Source organism: Pinus tabuliformis, chromosome 6 (assembly GCF_031772625.1).
Source record: "Pinus tabuliformis cultivar Carrire ecotype Pingquan chromosome 6, CPIR1, whole genome shotgun sequence".
Taxonomy (NCBI): Eukaryota; Viridiplantae; Streptophyta; class Pinopsida; order Pinales; family Pinaceae; genus Pinus; species Pinus tabuliformis.
The window spans coordinates 1523311668-1523338426 of NC_142292.1; the positions used below are offsets into that span (position 1 = coordinate 1523311668).

General features: G+C 38.5%; 1 protein-coding gene across 1 annotated transcript; it reads right to left on the bottom strand.

Annotated features, from left to right (window-relative positions):
* On the bottom strand, positions 1 to 26550 carry LOC149264515 (FHA domain-containing protein FHA2-like). The gene is made up of 3 exons (XM_089428230.1): positions 25385 to 26550; positions 19256 to 19413; positions 1 to 379 (listed from the first exon to the last, which is right to left on the bottom strand). The coding sequence occupies exons 1-3, from the start codon at positions 25995 to 25997 to the stop codon at positions 170 to 172; spliced, it is 981 nt and encodes a 326-aa protein (XP_089284356.1). The 5' UTR covers positions 25998 to 26550; the 3' UTR covers positions 1 to 169.
* Positions 26551 to 26759: the final 209 nt, after the last annotated feature.

Below are 26759 nucleotides of genomic sequence, written 5' to 3' on the forward strand. Positions count from 1 at the left end.
TTAGCACAGTAGCAAGAAAACATTTGATTTGCAAAAATATTAAAGGCAACATAGTGTTGGATGAATCAATACTTCAATTTCTGTTGATGTCAACTAAAACTGAGCAACAAATGTCAACTGATATCTTAGTCGGTGCTTACCAATGAAACTACTATTCTGCAATATCAGATTACGACAGAAGGGAGACCAGAGATACAAATTCAGAAGTAATCCGTCCTTTAGTCCTTGTGTTGATAACAAAGTGCTCCGGATATTTTCTGAGCAACTCAATGAGTCCAACCCATGGTCTTCCTTTACTTTCAACAGCAGGCCAGTCATCTGATGTCAAAAATTTTCTTATCCTATTTTGATGCCAAACGCCACTATAATGCTCAAGAAGCTGCACAATTAAAAAATCAAATTATGCTTTGAATTTAAAAGACACGTAGTTATTCAGTACTGCTATACATATCTGATTATCATGCATTATCATCCATAATCCAAAACTATAAGTGAAACATTAGCCTGCTGAAAAAAATGACATCCTCCACAACAATTTTAGCTTAAGCATAGTAATACTCCTAGCACCTCCAATGTCTACACAGCTTTTTATAAACTCTGTCTTATTTCAGTGAAATAATTGCATTGCCAAGCACACGCAATTACTGATAACATGTTAGTAAATACAAATTAGACGCTAGTTGTGTTGCATGTATTAGGAAATCTGAAAAGCAATCACATTAGATTAAGCAGAGTGTCAGAATTAGACAAGTTACTATTACACTAGCATGAACAAGGTTGTATGCAGCATTCACCAGAGATGTACAGCTAAATGTTATTTGTCCACCAGTTCAAAATGCTACATGGTTAACAGGTAGGCAGATAAAAACTGAAAAAGGATTCATTGTTGCAATTTTCTAAAAGCAGTAATCAAATTTTTGAGTCTTGAATCTTGACCCTTACAACTCATCTCCATTCCACAGAGATGAAATCTAAGCAATTAACATGGGAAGGAGATCTGAGAATTCATGATTCATAATTTTCTTTAGTATTGATTCATTATTCCTTATAAACTGCATTTACAAGTAAATAAAATCAGACAGACTACAAACTATACTCGAAAATATCATGATAACAAAAAGTAAAAAGCATACTTGTCATTTCATAAAGAAAAATAAAGCTACATTTTGTATACCAAGCAATCAAATTGGTGCAAAGAAAGGGTCCCATTAATCCCAATGTCAGCAGGGGTACACATTTCTCACAGTACATTTGACACTACTGTAAGCCCAAGATCGTGAGTCAAAAGCCTTGTAAGAACCTGTGAATCATTATATTAGTTGTCCTAGACCTTGTGATAGTTAGCCATGGCCTGTACTTTTGGGCTAAGTCCTTGGTCTCTTTGTCATGTGTAGGATCAGAAGACTTTGGATGGAACTTGAGGACTCATAGTTTTATTGGAGCCTACTTATGTTGGTGTGATCACCGATGTATGGGTGTTAGAAGTGGCAACTAGGGCCAAATTCCACTTTGAACATCTCATTTAATGGAGATAATTATTGCATTGAATTCCTTTTTTCGAGAGGACCAAAATCGACCTAAAGAACATCAAATTTGGATAAGGATAAATGTGTTTTTGAAATTATACCCTCTCATATGCAAATTGTCAAGGTCGGTGTCCACTTCATGTAGGCTCATAAAGCCCAACCGACAAGTCTCTTGACCCTCTCCAAATTTATATATATAGAGGGGTCCTCCAACCTCATTTCACACATTGAGAGGGCTTCATTGTCTGAAACAGCCAAGCTTTTGGAGGAGATCAACGAAGTCTCTCCATGGGCTTGTACAATTGTCATTAGGCCTCTAAACACTAAGCCGACTTGACCAACACATGTGCAAACCCAACCATGACCTTCAAAAATTCATAACTCTCTAACGACCACTCAGAATTGGACGATTCTCTGTGTGTTGGATTCGTCTCGTCATCTACTTATCATCCTCATCCATCACATGTCGCAATCTCGTTACGATTTTGGCCAAAACATTGATGGGTGCAAAACCCCAAGCTTGGGTTTCAAGCCCACAAGGTCACTTGTGGAGCTCCTTCCTCCAAACCCTTGATCCTCAAAGCTTTGAGTACCTCCCAAGCAACAAAAATCAACACTCCCTCTTAGCGAAGGAGGTACTTCCAAGACTAGGAAGTAACCATCATCATCTCCGGTGACACTAGCCCATTTGGCGTCCATCACTGCAGCATACTCTGTAGAATGAATCCTGCAATCTTGGTGGCGTCTCTGCCTCATCACTTCTAAACATAGAGATCCCAAACCTCCATAGGGTTGCTCCCTCTGAGCCTATATGATCTCCATTGGCTCAGTCATGTAAGCACTCATCCTCCTGGATCAAATACTACTCATGCAAATCCCTCCAATCTCAAATATGCAACATCACAATCTGATGAGGACTCTCGCCTACCAATTTGTAGCACATCACATGAAGCCATCTTGATCAACCTAATCTCATCCAAGACAAAGAAGTCCTAGATTTGTCCCAACCATCCATGGTAAATCAATGAAAGTCCATGGTCAGTAATCTGCCCTACAACAAATTGTTGTTCACCAAGTTCTTGACCAATCCACCAAAACTCCCAGCCAATCTCGTTGCTAATCTAGTCAAGACCACATCTCCATGTCTTCAGCAGAACCCTCTGCTCCATGATCTAGATTCTAAACACCCACAATTCCCTCTGAGTTGCTTCGTTGTGCACATTTGATTCATTGTTCCTCAAAGTAGCTCAGATATGCTCTGATACCATGTTGTTCCACGACCTTGGTGCCTGGGATAGAATCTTAAATTTTTTACGCTACCAAACCAAGAATGACAACGAAGCTACTTTGCACATCGAAATATAAACAACAGTAAATCTACTAGTGCACAAAATATAAACAACTTTTTACAATTTTTAAACCAACTTCGTTATATTAATCAAACTGAATAATACAACAGTCTAGGGCTCTCGTACCAGGGATGATGGCCCTCGTACATCCACTAGTACAAGAATTCAAAATTGGGGCTTGGAGTCAATCCATCGACAACCAATCTACCCTCAACAAGATACTCTAACAATCTGGCCGTCGTATGCTGTCTCAGCTCCTCTCAGTCATACGTTGTACCTGCCCAGTCGTTCAACTCCCAATCTACAGCTCTTGCCTCTATCAATGCTCCAAGTCCATATGGCGAATGAGGCTCAACTATCAATATGCTCACTAGTTGTGCGTTAGCCCATCAAGGGCACAACACATCGAGACTCCTGTCGAGTTGTTCACAACTCCATTTGTGAACAACTCTCAATCTACCCATTGTTTCTCCTCAGCTACTCAAGGACTTCAACCCATTATAGTCTTCCGGCATTGCTCCACTGAAGATTAACATAGGGCACAGAGGGCTACCACCTATCACTGCAAGATGTCCATCTCTCACAATGAACACGGGCTAGGAGGATTGCCCAACTTCTGTTATAGATGCCCTTCTCCACAAGGCAAGTCTAGAGCTACTCAAACTTATCCTTTGGTTGATCACCTACCACACTAGCAACCACCTAAGTTCATGAAGATGGTCCACACCGGGCTCCAACTTGGGCACTATCATGTTGTCGTCAAACAGAGCATAAATGCCCAATCCCTTGTCCACACTTGGTCCACTCTCACAATACCCTCCAACAGACCACAAGTGACCAATCCTTGTTGTAGCATCTGCTCCTAGTTAGCGCATCCTCACACCTAGGAAACCCTCCTCTTGGTTGCTAACAGACTCCATCAAATTTGTCCATACACGAAAACTACACCCTCTAGCAACCAATGCCAACAAATGAAGACAACCATACCTTATTCTTTGCTTCACTTGTCCTGGGCTCTTGTATACTTCTAGCAGACCTGGTTAGGGTACTTGACAACCCCAATTCCCTACTGCAACAACCTACGTTTGTCCTCCAAAACAGGCTCATACACTTCGCTTCCTTTCCTTGTGACTGCAACCTAGGCTAGGTTGCCTTCTAGGCCTCTCGGCCACCTTCAAACAGTTGTACCATCACCTGCACTACAACAGAAAGGATGTGGCCTATTTCAGTGACAAATCAGCCCTAGTATGCTCCTCCAATCCTGCGCTTGGACTGCTTGTGCATGTGGCCTAGCATGAGGATGCTTCTAGGCCTCTCAGCCCCTCCAAGACACACTAAGCTCCTGCAATAAACACAGATCTGCGCTGCTCCAAAACAGAGAGGAAACACACCTACAGGATCTACCCAACCATGCCTCAACCACGTCGACCTTTACTGCAAATTAACTCGACTCCCAAAACAGTCATGAAGATGCTCAACTAGCCATCTTCTCCTTTGCTAGAATCTGCCTTCTTCCTGCAGCCCAAACAGAGGTCTCCTTCACCTAACACGAGCTGCCTATTGTTGCACAAGGATATGTCCTAATGCCTCACACAAGTCCTCCTTTTATACCTTTGTGTGGGGCTTCAACAAAGTCTCTCCATGGACTTGTACAATTGTCATTAGGCCTCTAAACACTAAGTCGACTAGACCAACACATGTGCAAAACCAACCATGACCTTCAAAAACTCATAACCCTTCAACGACAACTCAGAATTGTATGATTCTCGATGCGTTGGATAAGTATCGTCATCTACTATCATCCTCATCCATCACATGTCACAATCTCGTTATGGTTTTGGCCCACACATCGATGGGTGCAAAACCCCTAGCTTGGGTTTCAAGCCCACAAGGCCACTTGTGGAGCTCCTTCCTCCAAACCCTCAATCCTCCAGGCTTGGAGTACCTCCCAAGCTACAAAAATCAACACTTGGAAGGCTGACTTGGTGGAGGAGGAAAGTTTGTTGGGCTAGGGTCTTGGTCCATCTCAATCTGAATTACTGAAGGAAGAGTTCTTGATTGGGTTTTCCCCTATATAGGGGTTTTAGCATTGGTTGTCTGCCTACATCTGGTGTCCCTGACTAGGTTTTCCCCTATATAGGGGTTTTAGCATTGGTTGTCTGCCTACATCTGGTGTCCCTGACTAGGTTTTCCCCTATATAGGGGTTTTAGCATTGGTTGTCCGCCTACGTCTGGTGTCTCTGACTGAGTTTTCCCCTATATAGGGGTTTTAGCGTTGGTTGTCCGCCTACATCTTGTGTCCCTGATCTTCATGTTTTGCTTTTGATAATTGCTTGATGGAACAATGATAAAAGAACATAAGAAAGTTAATAAGAACATAAGAATATCACAAGTAATTATCCACATAAGAAAATATTTATGCCTTTCTGATTTTCTAACAAATCCCACTCTGATTGTCCCAATAGAAAACAGTGGTATCCAGCACGTACTCAAATAGCTCACTAAAGAGCTTCCTCAACCAAACAGCTTCACAACAAGCCATACTAGCTGCAATATACCTTGGTGGTGCTTAGAGTAACCGATTTCTGCTTCCTGCTCATCCAAGAAATTGAAGCAGATCGCAAAGAGAGCAACATCCTGACTATCCACCACATTGCCAGCCCCATCAACATCAAAATATCCACGTAGCCTCAAATTCACGACAGTGTATCTCAGTCCATAGTTGATAGTGCCATAAAGATATCTTAAGAGATTCTTTGCAAAAACCCAATTTATGTGATGAGGCTCAACCATAAATTGACTCAAAGTATTTACAGCAAAGCATATGTCAGGTTCAGTTCATGGTGTTCTTTTATCTGTTGATCTGTGGTATATGCTAGTTTATCTGTTGATATTGTGCCAAATATTTTAACTGTTATTTCATTTGTCGGTGATAACAACATTCTATTAGTACGAGCTATCTTAAGTGATATGATTCACTATATGAACTAATAGTTATTTTAAGATTCAAGAGATTTATAGGTACGCTAGCCCTTGGGCTTTAAGTTTTCATTATGATGAATTTTTTGCAAGAGTTTTGGCTAGTCTATTTTTCAAAATTACTCATCCATGAAATTTAAATAAAAAAATTTCAAAAATTTTATTTGATCTTGGGCTACAAATGTTTAATTTGCTAATGAGAGCTAAATTTTTTCTTTTGTAAATATTTGTATATTAGTCCAACCCTTGTTTTAATTTTGTAGCACTCGGGGTTTTGGGTTATTTTTGAATTTTTGTATATATTGGGGTTTTGGGAATTCTTTCTCGCAGGTGAATCCTCAGGCCATCAAGGACATTGAAATTTTTTTGGAGCATCTAACCCTAAGGCTAGGATTTGAAGGATTCACTCCTCCAAGTGAGACGTCTAGCCTTCTTGAGCAAAATCGTCGGGGTTTTAAGGTAGATCTAGGCCTAGGAGGGCAAGATCTAGCCTCTAGCTACCCTCCAAGCTTAACGCTCAGCCAAGAAAGTAAATTTTGGCATTTTTGTGTTAAGGCTACTTTTCTTGGTTTTTGCAGGGGTCTGAAATGATTTTTAGGCCTCATAGGCCTAGCCAAGCCTACATTTCCCTTGCCGCAAGCCTATTCCCTTGATTTGGGTGAGTCGCAGCCATTTTTAGGGCCTTGATCCCTTGCCGCAGGCCCTTAGGGCCCTAATCCTTGAAGTCGCAGGCCTATAGGCCTATTTTCTTGGTGTGGAAGTCCTTACTAGGCCTCCCTCTGGTGAGCCTTTCCCTTGAGCCATAGGTCATTTCAGGCCTCTCTGCTTGTTGTTGTGGCCTCATTAGGACTTATTCCTCCTACATGCAAGCCTCAAAGCCTTTTTCCTTGCATCATTTGCCTTTTTCTCTCCATCATTGCCCTCCTTTGTGCCTTCTAGCCTTTTCCCTAGCCCTCATTCAGTCATATCTTGAGTTAGCATTGGTATTTTTGCCTAACGTTTGGTTTTGCAGGCATCTCACATTTCAATTGGTTTTGGAGTTAACTCTTGTGATTGCAGGTGGTCAAGTTCATTGGAGGACTCTAAGGACCCACACCAATCATCATTCAAGGCCATAAGGCCTAGTGGTTTGTACTCTGACCCTCTTTTCTTCATCATTGTTTCATTGCAGCCCTAAGACACATTTTGTTTTGGTATAAAAGACATGAAATTGGTCAAGACTAATCTATAGTCATCTAGTTTCATTGACAAATTATTTGCATTATTGGGCTTCAATTGCTTGGTCTCTCTTGCATTCCTAGAGGATTGTTTGATTTCAAGGTTTGATATATCACCTATAGCAGTGGTATAAATACATAACAGTGGCATAAAAATTAATCAACCATCATCCCATCTCATTGATAAGGCATTTGCATTGTTGGGCTATTTCATTTTCTTGGTGTGTCCTGTGCTTTGAGAGGACTATTGTGATTATCTTCTTGGTTGCCATCACTTGCATTCATTGCACTTTACACTCAAGCATTCATTGTTTGCAACCAAATCCAACTAACAAGATAAGTGCTCTAAAGTTAATTGGCATTGTTTGAGAAGATTAGTTTATTGTTCTCTAGTTTGCCAAGTGATTTTAGTTGCAAGTACTTTACATGTTGATAAGTCATGGAATAAGCATTAGTACTTTGTCTTCTCTAAAAGATTGTTAGTGCTATTGTCACATTGGAATACTTGTATGCAAATGTTGTCACAAGTTTTCTCTTGCTCTCTTATTGTCATCTAAATAATAATATTGTTGATGAATGTTATGCTCTCTTTCTTCCATTAACACCGAAAAGCATTAATAGATAGCTAGAGAAATTGGTTACTGGATAAGTGGTTATATTGTGTTTCATTGTCATTAATAGGCATTTCTTGTAAAATAACTTTTGTACAAGGTTAATAACATTGTGTTTTGCAAGTGAACCTCACATCTAAATCCATAGTGTTGCTAATCAAGTCACTCTTAAAGCACTTAATTGATCATCATAATTGTGACAAGAGTAATCTTGAGGTTATCTAAAGAATTGCCAATTGTGTTCATAAAGAATTGAAGTTTTCTCTATTGTCTCTAATTGGTACATTGGCATTGTCATTTCATGAGAAATTGATCACCATTGTAATCTTGGATAATCTAAGTAATCTCAAGAAATTGTTGATTGTGTTGAAAGATTATCATTGTTTAATATTGTTAAGGAACATTGGACTTGTATATTTCTTGCAATATCATGAGCAATTGTCCATTGTGATATTGGTAATCTTGATAATAGTTTTTGGCTCCATCTATTTGGTTCATTAAGCACTTTCTTTGGGTGAAGATTGTCATTATAAATTGTTAAGTCTTTCTCTTCATTGTTCTAAATTGAATTTACTTAAAACATCTAACAATCTCACCTAAAGTTAATCACTCATTGTGCGTTTGCATCCTAGGATTAGCATTGCATTAAATAACTTACCTCCAAACATAACCTTGGTTGAAAGACTCCAAGACCACCTTTCTCACCCAACTTGCGAAATCTAGACCCCCTCTTGTGCTTAACAAGGTGACCTTGCAATCGTCAAAGTCATAGTCTCTGCAGTGCCGGAGGCATCAAGTGGTTAGAATTTCAAGGGAGGTATAGTTAATATAGCTTTTGTTATCTTTTCCTGGGCTTCTTTCCACAACCTACACTAGAGACTAATTTCAAAGCAGTGGAGAGAGAGGACTCACATAGGTAGGCATTTAACTCAAAATTAACCAAGATCTTGCATTTCACTTTATTTTAGGTGTCACATTTCATATAGGATAGTGTGCATCCTAAGCAGCAATTGTTCATCCAATAACTTGGTAACCAATTTATATTAAGCTAGCAATTTTGACTCCATAAGGCACTGGTCTCTCAAGTAGTTTAATCTAATTTTGCTAATAATTAATCTTACTAAATCATCATTCACCAGGCTGCTAGGCCATTCAGTTGTGTCTCCCGGACTAGTCGATTCCCAACAAGTCTTTCATCCATACATTTCATAGGGGCTACCCCCCATAGCCTATTGTAGGGAGACAATTAGAACGGAGAGGGCAGGGATCATAGTGACAACCCTCGTCCTAAGCATTGTCGCATCTTACATGTACAATTTGGGTGACAACAAGCGGATGCCTAGATTTAGCCCTGCGTAGCACAAAACTACAAATGAGGGAACCATAGAGACTAGGTTGTGTTAGATCAGTATCCAGGACTTTTTCTATTTGGTTAAGTGCTTAGACTATCGATTGTCCAAATGTCCTAAACTCGTCCAATAGGCCAATGGTCTCAAATATCTAGAAATGCCTAGATTTCTCCAAAAGCCTGGATTTCTCCAAAAGCTTGGATTTCTCCAAAATACTGTATTTCTCCAACAATCTAAATGAACCTTGATATTTCCAACAATCCGGATGAATCTGGTATCCGACTCTTTTAGCTAAACACTAAGTTAAGTTGTTTACACCACGGATTATATGTATCCTTTTCATTTTGCCAACCATACCATCACTTCAATATACTTCCTTCTCATCAATCCTTGGAATTTTGGCTTAGTTTCATATACCATTGGAAAAGTCTTTGAGAGGACTATCCAACCGATCTTGTATTTTCCTTATTGGAGCTAAGGAACTAAACCACAAATTCCCTTTAAGATAGGGCATCAACAAACTTACTAGGCTCCCCCTAAACTTGACATAACTTGACATCAATGACTAACCTTTGACATTAATGACAACACTTTTCTCAACACGATGTTGCCCTTTAAGCATTAAATTAAGATAGAAAAAGCTTAACACAACAAATTGAGATTTTATCTGAGTGATGAGTACATTTTTTACTAGGGTCATGATAGAGGAGTTCAACAATGGCCACCAACATCAATATATATAGAGGGCTTGGTGCTCTTGATTGTACACTAGTTCCATACCCCCATACATGATAGAATCAAATGGGAACATTGCAATCCCCCAAATCCTAAAATCCTAAAAGTTATTAAGTCTGCTTGAATTTGAGTGGCATCTAAAATTCCACTTTCTCCAAATGAAATCCAAAAAGGTTGGAACCACTCTCAAACATCTTGAAGCAATTAATGATAATGTTTAAAATTAAGAAAAGGATGAAAATGAAAGAATTTAATATTACCATTAATTATATAGCATTAGTAGTACTTGGACAAATCCACTTCCCAACACTTGGAATCCCTTCTATCATTACTTAATCGCCCTTAGTTGCACTCCAAAACCTTTGAGAGCTCCAAAATTGTGGTCGAATTGCATGAGAATGAAGGCCAACAATCTATTTTAAGATGCTTCTCATTGGACACGTGTCCAAGTTTCAAGACACCAGTAGGGCGTGTGTCTCACTTGTATTTATAGGATTCCAAGGGTGTCCAATTTCCTTTTTGGGCTAACCTGTCATTTTGTGCACATGTGGGTTTCCATATTAAATTATATTTTTCCTTAACCAATTTAAATTCTTCCAAGGGCCAGAAGTGGTCTTTCTTGATGAGGAAGGTTGTCCAATGGAGGGAATTTGTCCCTCAACTGCCAAATTAACACATCCTCCATCAATTCTTCTCCCAATCTCTCCCCATCAATACATGTATATTATAACAAGGAAAAAAATATTCACAACACACAAAATATATGCAAATAACTCTAATGCAAGTTTCTTAAGCATCCTCCATCAATGCTTCTTCCAGTCTCTCCCCATCAATACATGTATATTATAACAAGGAAAACATATTCATAACACACAAATATATGCAAATAACTTTAATGCAAGTTTCAACCTACAATTTTCTTATCTTTAATGGTGATAATCATGAGTCCACATATGCATTTATTGCATACAAGGCAAAACCAAGGGGCTCCTTAACAACTCACCAACTTATAAGCAATGTTCTAATAAGCTTCTAAGATGCGGGAACATTGGAGTTTCTGACACCTAATCATCAGGATTGGGTGAATGTAATTAATGTAAATAAATAATAAGAAATATGAACAATCATCGGGAGATGAAGTGAATAGTCTCTCCCTCATGTATATAATAAAGACCAACCTGAAGGAATGCAATATGAATTAATTTGGTGGAGTTACTACCTGGCCTGACATGGTATCAGAGCCAGCTCCATTTTTGGCATCTCCTTCTAGTCTTGTAACTCCCTTCTGCCATTTTCTTGCAGTCTGTCCACTGCCCCCTGTGGAGTCTATCTACTACCCTCTCCATAGTCGCTGCTGCAAATCTCTAACATTATTTGCTCCCTAGGCTGTGCATAATTGTCTGCCATAATCATTGGAAGGATTGCTCAAATGTGAGACCGGCCACTGATCTCTCGACAATTCATTTTCGTTGGGCAGTGAAGGGAGGAGGGCAGCGTATGCGGGAGCGTTTTTGAATTCATATGTGCCTGTTTCGAAGATTTCTCTTCCTTGGCTTTCAATTCGAACCTGTCTTTGAAGCGATCCGAGAAAGGCTCGGTCAGAAGCGATCTCTCGGTCATTGGAGAAAACATACATAACGGCCTCAAAGCACTGATTTTGTACGTTTGTAATCATTCTTAGTTGCACCAGACCCCGAAAGAAGAAGTAGCCGTCAGCTTGAACAGCCAACGCTTAATCCAGTAGCAAAATGGGAACGAACTATCTGGTGCCTCCACGCATGAACGAGGAACGAGGCTGTGTGATATGGTTGAATGTTTTTTAAAAATTGTATGTGTGTTTCAGACTCACTGACTGATGTGAGTTGTTGAATAGCTTTTTTTATGGTCGTAGTTCATTCTATGCGTGGAATGTTGCGTATGGGATATGGTGCATAGTTGTGCATTTAACTATGGTCGTTGAACTCTACAAAGTTTGAATAATTTCTCGAACGGTGCCATCGAAGTCTGTCGCTGGTATCATATATGGTTGTTAACGCTGCCCCATATATTTACGCTTGAACACTGGTATACTTTTGTATATTTATGTTGCCCCATATATACACAGTTCTTGTATTACATTAATACACAGTCTTGTGTATTACATTGAACACTAGTCCAGTTTAATGCATATTGATATTTTGTCCCGTCATATCAGAATCATATTTTTTCCCATTAGGAGTAAAATTTTGCAGCAGAAGTATTTTTTTTTACAGTACACAATTTTTAAAATGCATTCAATCATATCTATTGTGGGAATAGTTCTCACTGGCAAGGAGAACTATCCTGAGTGGGCCCAGATGATAAAATACACCCTCATTTTCAATGAGTTGTGGAAAGGAGTGTGTATTGGAGACGGAGACAAAGAGCCAAAACAGCCTAACTCAAACAAAGAACTTGCCATTTGGGAAAATAAGAAAACCAAAGCTTATGCATTAATTGCAACATCTATAAATGAAGAGGTGAGTCGCCATATTTCGACATTTTCAACTGCTTTCGAAGTCCTACAAAAGCTTAAAGAACTCTATGACTCACATTTTGCACATGAATTTGTTCAACTCATGATTAAATTCTTCACTCTTGAATTGCAAAATAATGATCCTCTTGCTCTTGCATCCGAAGTAAAGTCTATAATGCATGATATCAAAGTCACTAACGTCGAATTGGATATTCCTCTTATTGCTTTTCTCAAGGCACTTTATCCTACTTACTCCAATAATCTTGAGTCATTGCAAGCAAATGGAAATCTCAAAAATATTACCTTTGCCTCTCTTGTGAAAGAATTTGTTGAAAGAGAGAAAGCTTTTGGAAAGAAGACAGCCCCTGAATCTTCTGAAGAAGTTGTGTGCCTTGCTCATAAAGAAAAGAATCCTGCTCAAGATTCTTCCAGAGGAAGAGGTGGTCGAAGAGGAAGAGGAAGATACTTCAGAGGCAAGGGGGCAGACACTCTCAAGGAGAAAAGGCAAATTTGCACTGCATACGCTACAAAAAAAATGGATCACATGATGACTCTACATGCAAAATACCTTGGGACAAGATTGAGCAACAGAGAAATCAACCCAAAGGTAAAACTAATGACACAGACAATGGTAAAGCAGCTGAATCTGCTCATTATGTGGTGGCACAATGTAATATTGGAGCAAATGAAGATTTATTTAATGCTTCACTTGCTTCTTGGAAAAATGATTGGTTGCTTGATTCAAGAGCAACTTGCCACATGACTCATAGAAAAGATTTTTTTGAAGAATTTACTGACAATGTTGATGGAGCAGTATACTTTGCAGACCAATCAAAAATCAAGCCATCGGGGCTTGGCACAATCAGACTTGCCTGGTCTTCCAAACTTTCTTCTACATCATGTTCTATATCTCCCATAGCTGAAGAGAAACTTGTTGTCCTTGGTCCACATCCGCCAACAAGGTCACACGATTCATATGTTTGATGGCAAGCTTAAGGTGAGAAAAGCATCTGATCACTCACTTGTCATGAGTGGAATAGAAGAAGAAAGGCTTCTCAAGCTGCAAGGTATCTCTACTCGTGCAAAACATTTCTCGTACAATTCTCATTATGAAGAAGGTACACTTCCATCAAGTTTATTATGGCATGTTAGATTTGGACATTTGAACTATGACAGCCTATGCTTGTTGAAGAAAAATGGTGTTGCTGGTTTGCCTACGATTCCTAGGAAATGTGATGCTTGCATTCTAGGAAAGCATAGCAAACAGTTTTTTCATGATTCACATTCAAGAGCACACAGAAAACTTGAACTCATTCATTCAGATTTATGTGGTCCAATGCCTGTTCCTTCTGCAAATGGAAATAAATATATGATGACATTTATTGATGACTACACCAGAATGTGATGCTTTTCAAACATTCAAGAACTTTCATAAATGGATTGAAAATGATGCACAATCTAATATTGGGTCTATTCGCACTAATAATGGAAAAGAATACACATCAAATGAATTTGAAAACTATCTTCGCCAACATGGGATCAAACATAAAACCACTATACCTTATAATCCCCAACAAAATGGTGTAGCTGAACGAGTGAATAGAACAATCTTGAATATGGTATGCTCCATGCTCTTCTTCAAAAATGTAAAAATAATGTTTTGGGCTAATGTTGTTCTATGTGCTACATATATAAAGAATAGATGTCCATCTAATGCTATTAGAAACAAGACTCCATATGAAATGTGGTATGGGCACATTCCTTCGGTAAAGCATTTTAGGGTCTTTGGTTCCACCTGTTATGCCTTGATACCAAAAGTACATAGAAACAAACTTACTGCAAGAAGTCGTAAGTGTATCTTCCTGGGGTATTCAAACACCTCCAAAGCATATCGTCTCTATGATGAAGTCAATAAAAAGTTTGTTGTATCTAGAGATATATTTGTTCTTGAATCATCCAAAACTGACAATGTTGTTGAGCGGCAACTTGATCACTTGGATAGATTCGCAAATGCAAAATCATTTCAAGAATTTGATAATCAGATTCCACATCTTGAAGGGGGGATTCTTATACTAGATCAACATGTGGAATCTTCTTCTGAAGAACTCTCTCCCCCGCATGAAACTCCAACAACAGATGATGCTTTAAGTGATGTGATTGATAGAATTGGGAGACTCAATCTTGATTCAGTCCCAACTCAATCAATGGAGCAGCCTGGACCATCTAGAAAGGTCCCCCAAAGTGGCTGACAAAGACACTTGAAAGTGTTCATCCTGATGAAGTTGGAAAGACAGGAACTAGAAATTCAAATCGGCAAAATGGAGGTGATGTAGATGACTCTAATTCACCTGTTGATATGGATGTTTCTTATGATTGTGAATTGAACTTGTCTACAGATTTTGAACCAACTTCCTTCAAAGAAGCTGCTTCTAATGATGAATGGAAAGAAGCGATGCAAAAGGAGTATGATGCCCTCATAAAGAACGGCACTTGGAAGCTGGTTGATCCTCCATTAGGAACCAAACCAATTGGCTGCAAGTGGGTCTACAAGAACAAGTATAAAGTTGATGGCTCACTTGACAAGCACAAAGTCAGGATTGTGACAAAAGGTTTTGCACAGAAGGAAGTGGTCGATTATGAGGAGACTTTTGCCCCCACAGCAAAATGGGCTACCATCCGGACACGCTTTGCCCTAACAGCTCAGAACGGTTGGAAAGTCCATCAAATGGATGTAAAAACTGCTTTCTTGAATGGAAATCTTAAAGAGAATGTTTTTAGGTCCCAACCTAAAGGATTTGCTGTGAAAGGACATGAACATAAAGTATGCAAACTTGTGAAATCCTTGTATGGCCTCAAACAAGCACCGCGAGCCTGGTATGAAAAACTAATTAAGCATCTTCTGAAGCTCAATTTCAAACATGTAGATGATCTTTTGATGACAAGGAACAATGAAAGCTACATTGCATCCATAAAGAAGGAATTGGGGAAAAGTTTTGAAATCACTGATTTGGGCTATGTTCATTACTATCTTGGTATTGAAGTAACTCAACATCCAAAGTCCATATTTCTTTCTCAAAAGAAGTACATTGGAGATCTATTGAACAGGTTTGGCATGACAGAATGCAATCTTCTTACTACTCCAATGGAACAAAACTTAAAGCTCACATCTATTGAAAGAAAAGAATTTGAGGATGCAACAAAGTATAGACAGCTTGTAGGAAGTCTCAACTACCTAACTACTACCAGACCAGAGATTTCGTTCGTTGTTAGAATTCTCTCCAGGTTTATGCAAAAGCCTTCTGAGGGACATTGGTCTGCTGCAAAAAGAGTTATAAGGTACTTGAAGGGAACTGAAGACTTTGGAATCAAGTATACACGGGTGGACGACTTCAGCTTGATTGGATACTCTGATTCAAACTTCGATGGAGACAAAAAAACTGGAGTATCTACTTCAAGATATGCTATGAGTTTTGGATCAGGCGCTGTCTCCTGGAGATCACGTAAACAATCAATTCCAACAGACTCCACAACAGAAGCAGAATACGTGGCAGCAGCTGAGGCAACAAAAGAAACTGTGTGGCTCAAGAAAATTCTTGAATATTTGTAGGTAAAACAAGTACAATCAACTCCACTCATGATTGACAATACCTCTACAATAAAGTTGGCCAAGAACCCATATTCCATGATCGAACGAAGCACATCAATACTTAATATCATCTGATTCGACATCATGTTGAGGCCAAAACAATCCATCTCCATCATTGTTCCGTAATGAGCAAATTGCAGACATCTTCACCAAAGCGCTTGGAAGAAAAAAGCTTGAATGATTCAGAATGATGCTTGGACTCACCAACATCCCTTCAGATTAGGGGGGGGGAATGTTGACACCTAATAATCAGGATTGGGTGAATGTAATTAATGTAAATAAATAATAAGAAATATGAACAGTCATCAGGAGATGAAGTGAACAGTCTCTCCCTCATGTATATAATAAAGACCAACCTGAAGGAATGCAATATGAATTAATTTGGTGGAGTTACTAACTGGCCTGACAGGAGCAAGGAAATATGTCTAGGGGATGCGTGAAGAAACCACCCAAGTTTTAGGGAGCACTCATGGGAGTGCATTGGGGTTGCTTGGCATAAGCTATCTGATCTCTATAATTACAAAAAAGGAAATAAGGTATGAAATCATAAATGATACATCTAATCATATTTCAAAATGAAAAACTTTACATAGTAAGGCCACTTAGGTTAGCATTTTATGTTTTTAGGTTTCAATCTTTTACTTTTATAAGTTTTTCAAGTCAAATTTTTAAGGGTGGTACCTAGGCACTTCTCATTTTGGGCAGAAGAGTGCCCAAACATCCCCTCCACACAAGGGAAACACCCCTCATTCCATGTAAAATGTTTCAAAGCACATTTTGCCAAGTTTCTCCTTTTGGGGATGCAATGAAACATTTCACGTGGATTTTTGCTATCTCAAGAATGCATGTGCCATGGAGCACATCCCCATGTAATATTGCTTATGACTAGCAACAGATAGCAGGTTAAGGGAACTTTTCACTTAAAACTGTATGGATTCCAGAGCAGTCTCCCTGTATCTTCAAACACATAGCTCTCCTTATATCTGCACTAAGCTGAACCTCAAATATACTGCTTTGAAAGCAAGGGAAGTCTACATCTGGAATGTTGCTTTCCCTCATACAGTATATAACCATATCTAGTACAAAATTTAAATTTAAATGCACAAGATAACCGTCAACACGCAACATCAACCTATTTTCACCCTCAGGAGAAATACTACCAAAAAGATCAAGATGGGTACAGAGACAATGAACATATGCTCTTCTTGCTGCCAAAATACATAAACAATGACTTGAATGCGTATACACCCTTTTTGAAATGCACACACCCTCGGTGAATTGAAACTGTCAAAACCCCATCACAGGTCAAAACACATGCCAGCCCATAGCTGGCTAACTTTATCCATCCACCTCTGACAATAGAGCCTCAAGAAGCCCAACATCTCTTGAAACCAGAGTTGGAGGACACTCTGTCCTCTGATCTGCTCAATATCTTGCTGCAATAAATAGCTCCACTCTGTTATATTTCTTGTAGATAGATCTGTGTTTCAATAAATTTGTGCTGAATAATAAATCTCAATATTCTAGATTATATTTGCTACAGAGATTCAAATCCAATAACTGGTAGGAACACTGTTTCAGAATAAGCAGAACAAACTTCTGTAAGAACAGGGCTGTGCATCTGCCATTAACAGAATATTTTCAAAGATGACCAGATATGACGGTATATTTTAATTGAACATGTCTGGTTTCAGTAAGGTGGGAGCTATGTTCGAACACTTCCATTTTTTATGGAAATATTGTAACAAGTGGACCTTGATTTAGTGCACGCATGTAGTGCTCTCAGATCTAGCAGCATTTGAAAGCACCTTGGTTTCATTGTTTCAGTGCTGATAGCATGTATAACCTCAAACTAATGCTTACAGTTCTGGAAATGCTACCAGACACTTCAATGGTATTGGCTTTCAACGTTTTAGATCCTGTATAATCTTTAAAAATATAACCTCTATCTGCTTGTCAAAGCATTACAGATCATACCTGGCACGAGCAAATCTAATCAATCCTTGGTTGCTCATGAATACCATCAGCTCAGAGTGCAACCATGAAGATAGAGGAAATAGGATATCCATAGTTTTGGATAGTTGGTCTAGTTCAGAGGAATAAAATCAAATTCCAAAGTGAAAGTGGTGAGCAGCTATGTTTGAACACGTCCATTTTTTATGGAAATATTGTAACAAGTGGTACCTTGATTTAGTGCACACATGTAGTGCTCTCAGATCTAGCAGCACTTGAAAGCGCCTTGGATTCATTGTTTCAGTGCTGATAGTACGTATAACCTCAAACTAATGCTTACAGTTCTGGAAATGCTACCAGACGCTTCAATGGTATCGGCTTTCAACGTTTTAGATCCTGTATAATCTTTAAAAATATAACCTCTATCTGCTTGTGAAAGTATTACAGATCATACCTGGCACGAGCAAATCTAATCAATCCTTGTTTGCTCATGAATACCATCAGCTCAGAGTGCAACCATGAAGATAGAGGAAATAGGATATCCATAGTTTTGGATAGTTGGTCTGGTTCAGAGGAATAAAATCAAATTCCAAAGTGAAAGTAATGAGCACCAGTGAAAATGAATCACACAGATCTGGAGAACAAAACTCCTTAGATTTGCCTTGGAATTGCTTCCTTCAAAAAGATACTATATAGGTTCAAATAATTCAATATTTATGTGTTTCAGAAACATTCCTAATATTTAACAGTGTTGAAACTTTAATTTTTTGGCCTAGCTGATGTTTGCTGATTTTTACCAATATTTTGGTGGTATCTTAATTTTGCCAACGTGTGCTGATTTTTACTGACATTTTCCGATTTCTATGATATTTTTGTTTTCTGTACCCTTTCCGATTTTATCCTGATGCCAATTGTTTGCAACATTGATATTTAAAGTTGTTTACCAGTCAGTATGAAAACTTACAGTTTATTCCAAACAACACTAAAAACATTTTTGTGTTTGAACAGTGTGATCATCATAGGGTTGTTTTAACCCTTTCTCCTACTTGAATTGCTTCCTTCAAAATGAAAATAAATACATTCAAATAATTCAATATCTCTGTGTTTCTGCAACATTCCGAAAATTTAAAGTTGTTTACCACTCAGTTTGAAAACTTAGAGTTTATTCCTAACAACACTAAAGACATTTATCTTTTTATCAGACATTGCTTTGGTCCATTTATCTTATTTTTTTCGGACATAAGTTTCCCCTAAAGTTTTATCACCAGAGTACTCTAAGGTTTAAATCCATTTTTAAGAAGCTGAAGTGTATGCTTTGCCTCACAAATAAAAAGAAATAATATAATATAAAATGGTGAGCTTCGTCCACTGCTTATTTGAGAGAAAGCGGGTTCACCTCAGAATGAAGTTTTGACATTGCCATCCATTCACCTGGTCCACAAAGATCAGAAAGCACAGTTGCTACAGCTGAAACAACATCTTTCTCTTCTTTCTGAATCTGCTGAGAATTATCAGCTTCATGGTCCATTCTCCTCCGTGTATCCACTTTTGGATCTGAATAAATTACACAGCGATATTAGACAATTTCTGATCCACATTTGATGCCTTGAACATCATTTACTAACAACCTCAAAAGAATATGAAAGGAGCCACACACCACCGACATGTATCTAAGGTAAAAGGTAAAAATGAGATCTTCTCAATTGGAATTATAACCATAATCACAGATATCTCAACACAGCAACGTTATATTAATATATTTGAAAAATTCAAAATATATCCAGAGCACATAGACATGCATTAATAATGATGTTTTAGATAATACGTACAGATATTGGGATAAAATTGAAGTCTTATAACTACGAACCAAACAATTCTTGGCTGTGTTGGGAACACTAAGAGGGGGGTGAATCAATATTTCCTAAATTTTTACAATGGGTTAGTTTATTTCCTAAAACATTCAGAGCATAAACCAAGACAACATCAAATCAATGACAGTCCACAGAATATGTTGTCCAAACTTGCTTAGTCAATGCTTAGACTAGTCAAGTCAGTCCTCAGGCTGGTTACTGCATTTCTCCTTTGCATAGATGAACAGAACATATGATACTTGAGTGATCCGTATTGATGTCCAATGGAAGAGGTCGAATGGCTTTTATATAGTCGTCAAATGAGCCAAAATTGGTGTGTCTACATGCTAGGCTGACGTGACCTTTAGGAGGAGCCAACTTGACTTTTAGAGGTAAAATAGATTTTAATTTTAAATTTTAAATTTTCTTCTTTTCATTTTCTTTTTAGGGTCAACTTAAATACCAACTGTAGCTACAAAAATTCCACATAGAAACCACCGAATGTGGCTTCTTGGTCAAAGGCCCACAAGAATCCCACTCAAAAGGTTTTATTTAACCATTCAAATAAAGAGCACTTGGAAACATAATAAAACAAGATATTCCCTATGAAACCAGATTCGTCCCCCAGGCCTGTTGGGTCCCGAATCAGTCAAATCAGACTCGATTCAGTCAGATTGGAATCTGAAAATCGGGACACGATCGAATCCGGATTGTGTCGCGATCGGACATGATGTGTCCCAATTTTCGGATTCGAATTGGAAAATTTGGAACCCGTGCGACATTATAAAGGCAATTTTCTCCATTCTATTTTCACATTGAATTGTTTAGTTTGTTGTGGGTTTGTTGTGGGTTTGTTGTGGGTGTTTGGGAGCAAGGAGCAAAGGTTGTGGGAGCATTTTCAAGGAGATTCAAGCAACAGGTAAGTGCATTTTCTCTCTATTTTTTTTGCATTTTTATTACAGCAGTTTGCATGTGCATTTCTTTTACAAATTTGTGCGTTTTTGGTTTTTTTTTTTTTACAGCATTCAAAGCTCAATCAAGGGCAGCAGGGAAGGGGCAAAGGAAAGAAAAGAATGTCCCCATTGGAGATGCCCCTCCTCTCCCAATTTCATCAAGGTCTACTTCAAGTGTTCCCTCTATTGCAAGTGGGGTTGCAACAGAAGATTCAAATGTTGAGGGAAGACATCCTTCTCAAGATAACAAATACCCCTTGAGAAAATATGTCACAAGAGAGCAAGAGCCAAGCAGCAAGGTGAAGGGAAGAGGCAATGTGAGTTGGAAATGCAGCTATTGCCACAATACTTTCACAAGCACATATTTCCGTGTGAATTGTCATTTGTTGGATTTACCAGATTGTGGAATTGTAGCTTGTGCAAAGGCGCCTTTACCAAAGAGGAAAGAAATGGAAAGAGTGTCAATGTTGGTATGGCAAATGTGGTTGCAAAATAATAAAAAAACCACGAATGATGGACCCCTTCCATTCTTGAGGAAAAGCAGCAACAAATTCCCATTTGAGAGTTCTGGTTGGGGACAACAGCAAAAACCCCCGAATGCGAGGCAATTTCACTTGGTCAAATGGATGAGATTTTTCAGAAGGAGAAACAGGAAGAGCTTGATCTCACCATTGCATTTTTTTGTATCAAAACTTCATATTCTTTAATGTTGCACGCTCACCTCTATTTATTGAGATGTGCCGAGCTCTAACTCAAGGGGCTCCATCAGGGTATGTGCCTCCTAGGTCAGAGAAGCTTAGAACCACATTGTTGACAAAGGCAAAAAAAGAGGTGGAAAAAATGCTTGAGCCTATTAAAACATCATGACCAACATCTGGGGTTGGCATTGTTTCTGATGGATGGACAGATCCAGCACAGCACCCACTCATTAACTTCATGGTGTCTTCCTTGAATTTTATATATATATATATATATAGAGAGAGAGAGAGAGAGAGATAAAATAATATATAACGTATATGAACATGTCCTGTTCCAAGGGGTTAACGTGTCTGTATCCAACACTCGAATCCCCATATCCGTCAAATTCCGAATCCCCGTGTCAGGTGACTTAAGATATTCCTTGTTGCATTGTTTCCCAATAGTCATAGGGAAGAAAATAACAAATGTGATCAATTAATCACTTACTTGTATTTGGACAGACTAAAAATTGCCTCACACAAATATACCAAAAATGAGAAATGACAGATTTAATTTGAAAGATAATCTGGACTCTTCATGACATATTAGAAATTTAGTTTAATGCCAAGAGAAGCAGGTGTTGTTACAATTTGTTGTCGAAAAGATGTCAAATTAATAAAGTAAAACAAAATATAGGTTGCATGTCTCATATATAATGCCATAAAGAATATACAGAGAGAAAATTAAACTTGGACAGCTAAAAGAAGTGAAAAAGAACTTGAAATTATTTGGAATCCAAAATGGCATTCTAAATAAGGTCATTCTAAAGGATTCGGAATCCAAAAAGGCAAAGTTGCATATGGATAGGGAAAGGGAACGGAAGCTCAAAAGAATGGCCACTTAGAGTGAACTAGGGGATCATACCAAATATTTTAAAAACTTTCCAACCACAGAAAGAGTTCTAATACAATGTAGAACTATCCAAGGAAGGGATGAAAATCAACAGCTTTCAAGATCTAGTTGAATTGGGAGTACAACATTTTAAGGAGATTTATGAATTCAAGCTTATGTGATCCATATTACACTAAGAGGAGTCTTTTTGATAGAAATCACATAGGTGAAAATTTTGCCGACGCATTTCAAACCAGCTTGAGTGGTTCATCATCAGGACCAGATGTTTAAAGAACAAGACAAAGAAACATAAAAGAAATTCTTAAGGTGGCATCTTATTTTCCTAGATTGGTTGGAGAAGAAAAGAAGGTGTATAGGGTAGCCACAAGGGAGGAACTTCTTTACGTTCTTAACTTTCCAAGGTCGAATCATTGGATTGTGGAATTCTATATTGAGTTTTTTTACCTATTAGATGAGGACTTGTTTAGAGTTGTTAAAAAAGTGAGAACTCTTGGGAAAATTCCTATACTTTCAATTCCAAGTTTATTGCTCTCATCCCAAAATTGAACTATCATGAAAGTTTTGATGGCTAGAGGCTTATCTCCCTATGCAAAACTACATTTACAAAATTATTTCCAAAGTCATTGTAGTCAAACTAAATATTTTCCTCTCAAAAGTTCTCTCACCTGTGTTCAAGTTCCTGGAAGGGCACCAAATACATGACGTTATATGATCAACACGAGGGACTGCACACTATCAAAACCTCGCATATACCAACCAGCAGTAATGATCAAGTTAAATGTTTCTAAGGCATATGATAAGTTCCCATGATTGTACCTTCGCTTGCTTTTAATTCACATAGAGTTTCCACTTCCTTTGGTTAGGTGGATCATGTGATGTGTGAACACTACCTACTTTGCCATATTTGACATATTGAGGGATTAAGCAAAGCCATTAGTGAATCTAGGAAAATGAGGATAATTAAAGGCATAAGAAAAGGAAGATCTAAGATAGTCACACACTTACTATTCATAGAAGATGTTCTATTGTTCTATTTTGGGTTAGAAAGTAAGGGTCGATGCTTTAAGAAGATCTTACAGCTTTGCAAGTATGGAAATTAATGAAACAAATATGAATTGTATATAGTTGGTTTGGAAGGTATTTAGAATTTGGTTATTGAAGGATGTTTTCCTTTAACACTTAGATATGTCAGAAGGGTATAATATTTGGGCTTCACTGTTAAGCCTAATTGTCATGAAAAGGCAGATTGGTACTAGCTACCATCTAAAATTGAAAAACATCTCTTTTTAGTGCAACGGATGGTTCTCTAAGGGAGGTAGATTGGTTCTAATAAAAAAGGGAGGTAGAGATTATAATCAAATTAATGCTAAAAGCTCCCTGAATGAATTAATTAATCTAGGCTATAAATGGAGTGGGGGCAATTATAATTTATACCCACCCCTATTCATGAATACGAAACCTTTTTTGGACCAGGTCCAAATGATGAAAAATGGTGGTGGAAAAAGTTTTGTAAAGTTAAGGCCTTCCCAAGTATAAGTTGTTTATGTGGCTTATATTGAACAATAAAGTTTTAACATGGGAAGCCCTTCAACAAGAAATGGAGCAAGCCCAAATATTGTTTAATTTGCAAGGGTAGTGAGGAAAACACTTCGCATTTGTTCTTGCATTGTAATTTTTCTTAGAAAGTCTAGGATGAGGTTAGAGAGCTCTTGGGTATCCAAGACCATTGGAGTGATGAATCCATTAATACATGTCTTAGTGTTTGGTTTACTCAGCAAGATCTAGATTCTAAAGTGCTTTAGGGCAACCCCCTTTCTGGTTCTGTGAAGAATATGGATATCTAGAAACTCTATTTTATTTGAAGAGAATGTGATGCCTACTTTCAGTTAGTTGCCCAGCGTAATGCTCTATTTGCATACTATAAGGTCATTCCAAATATTAAACCATATAAAATTCTATCAAAGGTACAGTGGACAAGTCTTTAGCTTGGGAATATTTTGATAGGTCTTGTCAAGGCCCAAATTCTATCAGTGGAATCAGCTTCACTCTATATCTTTCAAAGACACATTGATTTGAGGTCAAAAAGATATAGGAAGAGAAACAAATGACCAAGGGGAATTTAAGGCCTTATACTACTTACTGAAATCTGCTCTAGACAAATGAATAGATAACCTTTAGGTCATGGGTGATTCATCTATGGTCATTAAATGGATGAAAGGAAGCCTCTAAGTACAAAACAATTCTCTCCATCCACTAGCACGGAAATTAAGAGCAATATTCTAATCAGTCTTTGGGTCAGCTATACTCAGCTCTCAAAGGAAGGACTCCAACTCCCTGAGCTTTATGATTCCATGGAAGAAGTACGAGATCGCCATACAATGGTCTTACAACAGTTTCAATTGAATGATTTCTGAACTCCTTTTGAGCTTATAATATGTCAGTACATGGGGTAGTTAAGTTCACTGTTTGTTTTCCAATAATTGATAGACCGTATACTCGATATTATTAAGGCGATGGGCTTTTCAGAATTTACTACCAAGGTGAAAGATTCTGAAGAGATCTTCTTGGGAAAATTAGAAGAAGTAAAATATAAAACAACCATAACATGAAAACAGCATGCTAACTTAAACCAATCTTAATGCAAAATCTCTTAAGGGGGCATTGGTTAGCAAAAGATTGAACAGAGATCTCACATGGGAATATATGACTGTCACACATCAACATAGATAAGTCTCAAATTTATTAAGCACCAAAAGGGTTCAAAAGGAAACATGGGCACAAACTCATCCATGGTGAAATATCAGGGTTAAAAAGGATCTATGCCGACTGATTTTATTATTAATATATTTTTTTATCATAGTTAAATTTATTTTTTCTCAACATGACTGATTTTCTTCCACTTTTACATCACATTTCAGATTCGTTAGCATTATAATAGACACCTCATCCATACCTGACTGCTAAGTGCACCTAACTTCTCTAGGTGACAGCAACGCAAACCAAAAACAGTTTATAAAACATAACACAAAAATCATTAGGTATGTTAGGATGTAATAAAGGAGGATGTTGTCATATCAACCCTGGACTTGTACCCGAAGCAAGCCGAAAAGACAAGGAAGCTCGAAACCTCACCGAATTGATAAGCAAACGCTTGCTTAGCAGCCGGTCCGATTGGCAACGCATTGTAGACCATTTCATGTGAGGGCCAGTTACTAGGCACCGCCCACGCCCCTTCCACACCATTGCCCTGCTTCCGACTCTTTTTCTGGTTGATTGCGTCCTCGTCACCGACTCCTTTCGGCCTCTTAGGTCTCTTCTTTGCCGTTACAGCCGCAACAATAGGACCGGGGACCGAAACATGAGGAGTCAAAGCACCTGCATGAACGCTGACATGGGGATTCACAATACTCCTAACCGGAAGCAGAAAATAGAACTTCTTGTCCCCGATCTGCAACAAATCCTGGGAATCGAGCTTAATAGGATGGTGTCCGGGAAGATACAGCACCCCTTCGACATAACAACCGTTTTTCCCCAAAACTTCCAGAGCGAATCTCTTTCTGTCGAAATCATAGTAAATCCTTGCGTGCTGACGGGAAATGTTCATGCCACCACCGAGTTCGTGCAAATCGACGTCCACAGTCGATTTCTTGCTGTCCCTGCCAAGAGTTATCGAGTAGCTCTGCATGTAGTACTCAAAATCCTCCCCCTTCAGCTTCGCAAAGCCCGCTTCCAGTCTTCCCTCCATTTTTCTCTCCGTCAAGATGTCAAAAACCCTGCAAATTTCCTGTCAAAATAAAGGGTTTTGCAATCTGCATGAGCAAGTACGCATTACAACGGCGGAGACGTGGGCATTTAATACAAAAACGCCATGATTTATTGCTGAGTCGCTATTAGGGTTTGTATTGAATGACATTCGACCACGAGACTGAAACGAGCCAAAGCTGAGTTCTGCGGATTCCATCGGCCTATATTTGCCTTTTAGAAGTGCCGTGGTGTTGAAATTCACGGGAAGAACTGTTGGCGTCGGCATGCATTCCTCCATCGCTAAAATTAGTAAAAGTGGCAGGGTGGAGTGTTTGTGGTAGAAAAGCCTTAAATGATGGCTTTCTTTGTGCCATTTGGATCCATTTATTACTCTGTCCCTCAGCCCGTAGATCTCAGAATTTTTTCCAATAAATTATTGCCGATATGCTACCGGTTTATGTCCTGTAAGGACCATCCATTGTCGAAATCTGGACTTCATGGTCAGAGCTCTCCCCCAATGCCATTGAAATGAGACGACATGCTACCGTGTTTGAACACTAAGACGCACGGATATGAAAAAGAGAAATATGACCGTTGAAAAGATCATAAAATGAAAGTCGGATATATGTTAATCTGTGCCGCCAAGGATAAGCTTGCCTTTTTTAATCAAAAAGGCCTGGAAAGGGAACGTTAAGTTCGTTTGATGGGGTAGTTTTTCAAAAGTTTTCCCAAAATATTTGTTAATTAATATATTTTTTATATC